At 38.4% G+C, this 10,741-nt stretch overlaps 1 protein-coding gene across 1 annotated transcript in view; it reads right to left on the bottom strand.

Moving 5' to 3' along the window:
• Positions 1-3,817: 3,817 nt before the first annotated feature.
• The window catches only part of rab11a (RAB11a, member RAS oncogene family), a 16,482-nt gene continuing 9,558 nt past the window's right edge, over positions 3,818-10,741 (bottom strand). The window contains exons 2-5 of the mRNA XM_043674615.1: positions 8,402-8,597; positions 7,761-7,954; positions 6,395-6,475; positions 3,818-4,456 (exon numbers count right to left, since the gene is read on the bottom strand). Of these exons, the coding sequence (XP_043530550.1) occupies positions 4,317-4,456; positions 6,395-6,475; positions 7,761-7,954; positions 8,402-8,597 (611 nt within the window). The 3' untranslated portion in view covers positions 3,818-4,316. The remainder of the gene's footprint in view (positions 4,457-6,394; positions 6,476-7,760; positions 7,955-8,401; positions 8,598-10,741) is intronic.

The raw sequence follows: 10,741 nt of genomic DNA, 5'->3' as shown, positions 1-10,741 counted from the left end.
CTCAATTCTGTCTCAGAGCCTGTATTACTCAGTGAGTCTGTTGTAAATTGTAACTTCAATAAGTTGTTTTTTTTTTAATTTCACCATCAAACTGTCACTTATTCCAAAATTCAAAAAATTCCAAATTCCAAAAACTAGCTGGTCATGAGCATTTCGGATAAAGGATTGCATAGCTGTACTGACAATGGTACATCCCCATTTGGACGACTAATTATTAACAGAATGTACCAGAGGGAGTGGGGAGATCAGAATACATTCACATACAAGGAAACCTTGGACATTCACACTGTCCTATTGAGTTTGCACAAATTAAGTTACAAGTTGCAGTGCTCCAAAATTTGGAAATCCTTAAAAAAATTACACCTTTTCTATTTCGTTCATGTGAAGATTGTATTTTTGTTCATTCTGGAGTCAGTGATTTATTTTTGCTACAAGCTGGCTTTGTGATCTGTGAAACTAGCTACAAAGTGACACAGCATTGTACAATAAGGATTTAAAGAATAGCAGACTTTACATTTAATTTCAATACTTGCCTTCTTATTGTACTTTTTAAAGTGTGTGGTTTACTGTTATTAAAACATTTTTAGTTATTTGGTAATACAGCACTTGTCTATTGCTGAAAAAAAAATACATTTTGTTGAAATGGTCAGCTTGCACTCATCTGGACAATTTAAGTATTTCAATGTAAAGAGGAATAACACATTTATATTAGGTGGCAGATGAACTCTTAATTGATAAAAGATTCCAGAAACGAAGGCTGGTTGGATATTTACAAGCAACTTGACCCAAAAAGGTCTTTATGGCATTTATACCTAGCATCACACCAGCGATCATCATAACATTACTCAATAGTGAAAACTGGCAGAATGCCTTACTGGCTTGATTGCATGCTCTTCGCTGTGTGTCGTTACTGCATAATAGCAGTATTGGCATTTATACCTAGCATCACACCAGCGATCATCATAACATTACTCAATAGTGAAAACTGGCAGAATGCCTTACTGGCTTGATTGCAGCATGCTCTTCGCTGTGTGTCGTTACTGCATAATAGCAGTATGAAACAGCCAGCTTCATCTGTCATTCAAGTCTTCCAGAGTAACCTCAGACAAATGAGCACACTTCAATATCAAAGGGCCTTAGGCCTGTTTAAGTTTGTGCAGCATTCATTAAGAAATTCTCTGATATGGACAGTTATCATGCAGGATTGCCTTGCTGTGCTATTTCATTAAGATTGCAAAGTAAGCAAATGGCTTCAGCCCTTTTTGTGAGGTTACAATTAAAGATCAATCTTGTAGTAAGTGGAACTATGCAAACTATGTACATACTGACCAGTAAAAAAAAGGTAGTTTATAGTGAACAGTATTAGGAAACCCAAGGCAGACTTCCCAGCTAGAATTCTCGGAGCTCATTTAGCAGTTCCATTTAGAGGTGAACTAGCTTAGAATAAAACCCATTAAAAAAGGAGATCCTTATGTTTCATTTCACAGTAGTATTTATTGACTATGTATCCAAAACACAGATGAGCTATTCCTCAAGGGAAGTTTCTCATGAAACTCAAGAACTGAGCTTAGAGGAATCCTATGACAGCATCATCGATTTTGACATATTTAACATTGTTAAAAACAGGTCAACTCCTCAAGTTTGTCTTTTATCAAACAATAATTGACAAATTAACTTTGTATATACAATATCAAATGGAAATATGGTAATAAGTTTTATTTTGTACTGACTTACCTCCCAATAGAATGTTTGCTTTACTACTTCCCTTTCAGGCTAAGGACATGGTCAAAGTTATCAATTGGAGGAAGAAAAAGGGTATTCACACTGAAAAGTTAAAAATCCAGGCACTAATACAGAGGATGATTTGCAAGTTACAACTGAATATAAAATCAGATGCAGGGATAACAGCAAATATTAAGGGGCAAAGAAACAGGATGAATACGGTCAGTCAGTCAGCTTTTATAAAATTGGCAAATGGAATTAAGAAAATTAACTTTAGATCAAATTGGTAACTATTACAATACAGGAATTCTGCCAGAAGATAGTCATTCAATAGCTTCATTTATTAAAAAAAGTGGCAGCATCCTAGTGGAACGTGTTAATTGTAAGAATGATTTCACTGTTATGGATTTACAAATCTTGTTACAACTTTAATAGTAACTTTAAACAATTAATGTAATTGGCACAGAATCTGACTGTCCATGACAGCAAACACCAAAAGCAAAATCAGTCAATACAAATTAATTTGTAACCTTTGGTTTATTTGCCACTAGATATTTCTGCAAAGTCACTATCGTGTCAAGACAAATTATTGAATACATGTACTGTTGATGGGATCTAGAAATGACCAGATGAATATTGATTTCTGCAAGTTAATATTCATTACTTTTAAGCATGAAGGAGAAAGTGTGTTTATTAAAAATAAAAACTTTTGACTGTATATGGTCTGTGGCAAGAATAGTCAGTGGGCCAAATCACTTTACCCTGTAAATTGATCCTCCTCATTGAGTAAACACTGATCTAAAGCGTATTTGCTGTTTAATCATGGGGTTGAAATGGTTTATGCTTAATGAATGGTTAACAAGGTAGACATCTTAGTCTATTCTAGTTGGATCCTCTGGAAAGTGGAGGATCAACAAAAGTTGTACAACTTCCTGATGTTTCCACCTTTCATTGTTATCAATGGTACCCAATTTTAAAACAAAAGTTAGAATTACCACAGAAGCACTACTATGCTTCAGAAATGAGTTAGAATTATTTGAAAACACAAATGGGGAATTTTTAACTTAAACCAACATTACAAGCTTTGTTTTTGTTCACGGACAGAACCAGTGATTTTGATGCTCAGATGGTTTTAAAATGGAGTAAAAAAACTTCAACTTACAAAATATGTGTGTTCATTATAATTAAAGTGTGAAACAAATCTGAGTTTGATTGCTTTTAACATTGAGTTGGGGGCCAGAACTAAAGCGTTAAACCAGCTACTTCATAATATTTCACTTCAATCAAAATGTATTGCTGTAGAAGGAACAGGTTTTTCTAGTGGTAGTTCCATAAGACAGTAGACACTGGCCTCCAGTAACACCTTTTAGAATTGATTTTAGTATGTTTACTGTCATTTTGTGTGAAATAATAAATGTTACTTTCACAATTTGCCTTTTTACTTGTGATAACTTTCTTTGACTATGCTAGAGGTGGTTCATATAGTCTCCTCTTGTTGGAGAGAGAGTGTTCAATCTACCAATCAAATCAACTAAAGATAGTAGCGTCAGTTAAATGATTCAGCACTTAATCCCATGGGATCATCTGCTTTTCATTTAGTAGGCAGCTGGCCCGGTGGAGTATCCCCAATCAGTTGATACTTCATTTTGCTGGTGAGAGCTTCCCTTCAGTGTTCAATAAGGTACCCTTCTCTTGTAAAACCTATTTACAGAGAGAGACTACCATTCTGATCTGGATTCCAGTTAAATGGTTTAGGTCTAACACAGCACGGTGGGCAGCACAGTGGTTAGCACTGTTGCCTCACAGCGCCAGAGACCTGGGTTCAATTCCCACTTCAGGCGTCTGTGTGGAGTTTGCACATTCGCCCCATGTCTGTATGGGTTTCCTCCCACAATCCAAAAAAAAAATGCAGGTTAGGCGAATTGGCCATGCTAAATTGCCCATAGTGTTACGTGAAGGGGTAAATGTAGGGGGAATGGGTCTGGGTGGGTTACGCTTCAGCGGATCGGTGTGGACTTGTTGGGCCGAAGGGCCTGTTTCCACACTGTAATCTAATCATCTAAAAAGCACCTTGTATTGAAGTAATCCAAGCCAATTCCCTTCCATTTCATTTTAATGAAGATTCAAGTACACAATATATTTTAAACCATTATAACATAAAAATGAGATTATAGTACAAGCATAAAATACAATTTACAAAAATGTTACCAGGAAAATAGTGAGGCAAATTAGTGATGGGTTGAATTAAGAAATGCCATCTGTGTTGTTCACACTTCATGAGCATTCCTGATTCAAATAAGCATTTCCATCTCAAAGCACCAACCACAAAAAGCTTGTGTTGTATCCCTTCTGTCCTTTTACATGATAACTTCATTTACAAAATGGCTTTAAAACCATTTTACACTACCTGCAAATTATATAAAAATGCACCACAGCTGACATTACTTTAACATGTTGGAATTTATAAAGACAGTTACATGTTTATGATAATTGTTACATTTAAATCAGCAAATTGAATGACAATGAAAAATCATAAGTATTACACAGGTACAAAGTGGATGGAGGCTCAGGGAATGGACAGCAATTTGCTTATCTCAGATGTTTTGACAACATTGCATCTTTGGTTTATTCTCAGTAGTTGGAGGCATGTGAATAGGGACCACATTGTTACTTGGTGACATGTCGTTTTCACGTCTGTCTGACATTTGCTTCTGTGACACAATACGATGAATTTCTGAAGGGGAAAGAACAACATTAATACAATCTTTCATAAATAAAGACATTTAATATTTCAGATCTTAATTCAGTGTTATTGAAAATTTTGCAGAGGCACACTCCTGCAGAGTAGCTGGAGAAGGTGCTGCTGAGTGACCATGTGCCAGTTGTATATGCACACATAGCTAATTTAGAGGTCATTGGATATTAAAAAACAGAGATCTTCACAAAAACCTTAAACAGATTGTTCTTGTTCCTTAAGTGAAGGCCAAAAATAGTTATAAGCCAAGGCTTGCTAGCAAGAATGTCAAATAGACAAGTAGGGGGCAGGAAGAGCACAGCAAGCCAGGCAGCATCAGATGTAGAAGTCTGATGTTTCTGGTATAACTCTTCTTCAGGAATGGAGGTGGGGGTGTGAGAAGCTGCAGATAAAGAGGTTGAGGGCTGGGAGAGAAGGGCTCTGGGTGGGGAGGGGGCAGAATGGTGAGGTGGTGGTAGAAATGATGTCAGTCACAGAACAAATAAATTTACAGTTTCACACTAAGACATTGAATCCATACTGACCCAAACAATTACAATTAGAAAACAGCAAAAATGTTTGTACTTATCATCCACACTAACTCAAATTTCAATGATATTATTTCTTTGAAACAGGACCTGCCCTCATTAACCACTCAAGTAACTTAAAACAATTGCCATCAATGAATTCATTGGCAGGAAATTACAGAAGCAGGGCATTTCACAGCATTACTGGGAAAATAGGCTTCATCTTATATCCCACTTAATATTTTGATTAAAATGTAAGCTAAGAACAGTGGAGCCAGGGCTCCTGGAACATCATATCTTTCAAAAGAAAGAAGAAAAAATGAAGACCACAAAACAAAAAAGAATGTGAATTGTTTCTTTCCATCTATGGAATTGATTAAAGTATAAATATTAAACAATTTTTAAAAGTTTCCAACAGTTCTTAACCAAAAAAAAGGTACAAAATACTTTAGACAAGGAATTAATTAGCAATTATCACTATTAAGGCTACACAAGTTATTGACCAAATGCAGTGATAAGGGCTCATTGCTGACAGAATGGATATGATCATGGGATCTACTGTTTTCCTTATAACTGAACTGGAAGTGACAGAAAGCTTCACTGAAGACAGTTTCATTCTACATTAATAAGGAACATTAAAAAACAATATTTAAATCACTAAGCTTGTTAAGATACAAAAAAATTGTTATATTAAAATACTCAAGTATACTGTTTAACCACTAATCAATTGTTCCATTACAGACAGCATTCCAAAAACACACTTTTGGCAAAGGCAATTCAGCAAGTTATTCTCACATGCTGTTTCTCTCCAGTCCAGTAGAAATAAAAACAAATTTGTCCCTTTTGATTTTAAAAGGAAGCTGAAGACTTCACTAACAGCAGTGCTCCAGCAAAACCCTATTCAACTGAAAGCAAAACTAAAGTCTTGTAGTCTGTAAGATTAGATTAGATTAGTGTGGAAACAGGCCCTTCGGTCCAACAAGTCCACACCGACCCGCCGAAGGAGTATCCGGAGGAAACCCACGCAGACACGGGGAGAATGTGCAAACTCCACACAGTCAGTCGCCTGAGGCGGGAATTGAACCCGGGTCTCTGGTGCTGTGAGGCAGCAGTGCTACCCACTGTGCCACCGTGCTGCCCAAGTCTGACCCCCCCACCTCTGATTCTTTTGTCTTACCCTTTATATAAAAAAAATTAAGGGAGAACGCGAAGCTGTTTATCAACTGCCTGTCTGCAGGAGACATTTCAGGACCACTCTGACAACACTTCTCTCCAACAGAAACAGGACACAATGTATCTTTTAAAGGCACATAACCATCACAACTACAATTCCCCAGTATAATTAAGTGTTTGCCCCCACCCCCAAAAACAAACTAGTCAAAATATCAACGTTTGAAGCAGATTGACGTACCTGTGAGAATAGTCTGGAATGCAGTCTCTACATTTGTAGAGTCTAAAGCGGAGGTTTCAATAAAGGATAAACCATTTTTTTCTGAAAACAAAAAACTTGATCAGCTTTTTCAAAAAAGTCAGTCATAGGAGAAATGGTGGTTCTTGTGTTTCCCAGAATTAGGTATTTTCTAAAATCATCCTGCTCAGATGTTATTACACATTTCTGGAACAGGCAGCACCTGAACCCAAGTCTCCTGGCTCAGAAGTATGGACACTACATCTGCACAAGTCCCTTTTCCCCAGATTATGGATCATCCAACAGTAGGTCAGATCACTTGCTGCCTATTAGTGATGAAATGCTGGAGATTGAGATAAAAACCAATGGGACAACAATCCCATCAATCCATCCCACAGCCTACCTTTAACTGAGGTGAATGTGTCACTGAGTCAAGAAAGCTGCATTTAGAAGGGGTAGAAATTAAAAATGGCCGAATTATCATTTTCCTATCCAAATATCTTTCAGAAGTGCAGCTTCCTGTCACCTTTTCCCATTGTAGAAAAGGGCAAGTCTATGTAAACTGCCATTTGAAAATTGCAACCACTTCCTAGTGGAGGCACTGTTAAAATGTAATGAATCTCCAATACTCCAACCAAGCTGCCATCTTATTTGTATAAACTGTTTCAACTTTGAAACTAATAATAGCATTAGATGGTACACAAACACTGATTCTCAAAGCAGATTCAAATCTTCCCACCTTCTAACTTGCCATAATGCTTTCAAGCATCTTGATATTGCTTCCAGTATGGGTAAAAACAATGGCTGCAGATGCTGGAAACCAGATTCTGGATTAGAGTGGTGCTGGAAAAGGACATGAGTTCAGGCAGCATCCGAGGAGCAGGAAAATTGATGTTTCGGGCAAAAACCCTTCATCAGGAATACAGGCAGAGTGCCTGAAGGGTGGAGAGATAAATGATATATGCTTCCAGTATGTACAACCACATGCTGTGGTCAATAGGCTGACCCATTCCAGCCCTAGAAGGAGTCAGGAAAAGTGGACATGGTGCAGTACGTGACCTTTAGTTCAAGTCAGAGATCCAGATAATGCTTAAAAACAAAGTAGGTTATCACCAGTACAGCATTGATAAGATGATGATAGAAATGGAAATTACGTGAAGTCTTAAAGATAAGAGCAACAGTTCTGAGAGCCCTCTGCATGCTTTTCCAGCTCAAGTTTAAAAAAAAATTCTGTACATATTTAGTATTCAAGTTAAGTATTGTAATGAGTTGAGGATCATCCATAACTGACATATTTCTTTCATTCTGGCTAATTTATAAATTGAGGCATTAAACCAGAATAGCTCTAAGATTGATCTGGAACACATACCTGCAAAGGCTTTAGCCTCATCTGTAGGCACAGCTCGGAGATGACGGAGATCGCTCTTGTTCCCTACAAGCATGATGACGATGTTATTGTCCGCATGATCTCTCAGCTCCTTCAACCATCTTTCCACATTCTCATAGGTAAGGTGTTTGGCAATATCGTAAACCAACAGAGCACCAACTGCCCCTCGATAATATCTAATCACAAAACAAAACACAACATTCTCATTAATTATTTAATTAGTCTCTAATTCATTATGAAAGTGGTGAGTATTTAAATTGGAATGATGTACATATTTGTACCTATATCATAACAGGGCTTACATGAGCCTAACCAGTTTTTTTGGCACAGGTTCTCTCCCAGGATGGCCTTACAGTTTATGGAATTTCAGATGCAAGAAACTAAAGCGCAGTCAAACAATCACACCAGCTCAAATAAACAGACGAATAAACTGCAAGCAAAGATAAGCTGCTGTTCCCTCATGAGGCAAGATCCATTGCACTGCCCCAACATGCAGCACTGACTCAGGATCCCACCATTACCTATAGTGTCCCCACACGTGTAATGCGGCATTGGACTGAGCAAGAAATAAAAAAAAATGCTCAGAGACAAGACAACTTTGTTCCAGAAAATTTAAAACTCACGCAGAGGTGATGGCTCGGTATCGCTCCTGCCCGGCTGTGTCCCAGATTTGTGCCTTAATTGTCTTCCCATCTACCTGGATACTTCTTGTTGCAAATTCCACTCCAATTGTGCTCTTACTTTCCAGGTTGAACTCATTGCGTGTGAAGCGTGATAGGAGATTACTTTTTCCAACACCTGAATCGCCAATCAGCACCACTATATACAAAAAAAAAAGGAAAAGGAGTCTAAACTGTAACTGAGGAGCTAAATTACAGAAGTCTTCAGTGTAAGGTTGCATAGAAGAAAAAAAAGGTACAAGCACTGGATGAGGAGAAACACAAGATGTAGGTCCACAAACAAGACAATGCGATTTGATCACAATCTAGTTGCTGTTTCAGTGGCACTTTGTCTCTACTCCTTAATCTACGACTCCCTTGGATAAATTTAAAGACACAGCTGCCACTACCTTTGTGAAAGAAAATTCTACATGCCAAAAAAAACCAGAGAAAACTTTAAAAAGATAGACTTCAATCTGAAACTATGACTTTGATTGAATACTTGGATGTTCCCAAATATTAGAGACACCGTATCAAGTCCCACCATGAATTAACTGGTTTGAGTAAGATCTCACTCTGAGCTCCAATGGACATAAGTGTAAACCCGTTACATCCTCCTTCATAACACAAGCCTGGCATCCCAGAATGAGCCACGTGCAACTTTTCTGAAGTGCTCCCAAAGTAGTTATACCCTTCAGAGACAGTGGTACAGTGCTCCAGATACGGTCACATCTACGTCCTGTGCAGCAGCAGTAAAACATCCTTACTTTTACATTGTAGTCCTCTTGCAGTAAACTCCAACATTCCATTTCAGTTACTTACCACTTAGGAGAAAAGAATTCATTGCTAAATACAACTCAAATCAGAGAGCGCGTGCACGAAAAGAGAGGGAGGGAAAGCGAGCCTTCGTTTCTGGGAAAAAAACTTCCCAACTGGGATCAGCATCAGGAGGACAGAGATAAGCAACAGTTGACTCCAATTATTGAAGATCAAATGCTGGTGCGCTCCCATAGACTGCAGGATCACAACCCTGATCAATGTCTCTATCTTTACTTTCTACTCAGTCAATCATTTTGGGCCATACAGTTGTGTATAAAAAAAAGGAATTACATTTGTATAATCACACTTCACAACCAAATTGAATAGGCAGTTAACAGCCAATTCAATAGTTACTGAGAAAAATGTAGACTCAAATATTTTTTCCCATGGAGATTATATTGTGATTTAATAATTGAGATAGTGATTTTAAAATTGATTAGAAAAATAAGGAACACTTCAGAAATTTCCATCAAATAGTTGCCTTAAGATCCATCCAGGAGGGGTAAGTGAAACCTTGACTTAACTAGAGTTACATGAAAGGTCGGAGTGTTAGGTTCTTTTCCTGAAGTTTCACACAAGATGCAATTTGCACACACCAATTCTGCAAACAGTTAAAGTTTACTAAAGCCTGTTCAAGCTAGGTGACCCCCTTTGACCCTTTTCACAGGAAGATGAAGTCGAGTCAAAGAGGCACTGAACAAAAAACAGACTCCCTTTATACAGGTCAGTTGGCCAGACTTACAGATACTCTGACGACTTCCCCATAGTCACATGCCACACAAGACAACCCCCAGTCACATGTTACCCCAGGTACAATGGTCAGATGAGATCATTCTCACATAGCAAGTGTAAATGCCCTAGTCCTGGGGAATTGTTATGCTAACGATTCTGTCTCCGTGATTCCACAAGACAATGCAGGTGTGACGTACCTAGCTTCAGCAGATGGCTAGAAAGCATTTCGAATGGAAGGGACTGAATGATATTGTGGTTCTGTTTGCCAAACTGGGAGTGTGTGTTGCAGGCGTTTCGCCCCATCTAGGTGACATCCTCAGTGCTTGGGAGCCTCCTGTGAAGCGCTTCTGTGATCTTTCCTACGGCATTTGTAGTGGTTTGTCTCTGCCGCTTCTCAGTTCCAGCTGTCCGCTGCAGTGGCTGATATATTGGGTCCAGGTCGATGTGCTTGTTGGTGACACTCATCCACAGATTCAATGCCTCTAGGAATTCCCTGCATGTTCTTGGTTTGGCTTGTCCTATAATAGTAGTGTTGTCCCAGTCAAACTCATGTTGCTTGTCATCTGCGTGTGTGGCTACTAAGGATAGCTGGTTGTGTTGTTTCATGGCTAGTTGGTGCTCATGGATGTGGATTGTTAGTTGTCTTCCTGTTTGTCCTATGTAGTGTTTTGTGCAGTCCTTGCATGGGATTTTGTATACTAAGTTGGTTTTGCACATGCTGGGTATCGGGTTCTTTGTCCTGGTGAGTTGTTG

Source organism: Chiloscyllium plagiosum, chromosome 32 (assembly GCF_004010195.1).
Source record: "Chiloscyllium plagiosum isolate BGI_BamShark_2017 chromosome 32, ASM401019v2, whole genome shotgun sequence".
NCBI lineage: Eukaryota > Metazoa > Chordata > Chondrichthyes > Orectolobiformes > Hemiscylliidae > Chiloscyllium > Chiloscyllium plagiosum.
Note: the sequence above shows the minus strand (reverse complement) of the source record. Positions and strands in the feature narration are given on the sequence as shown.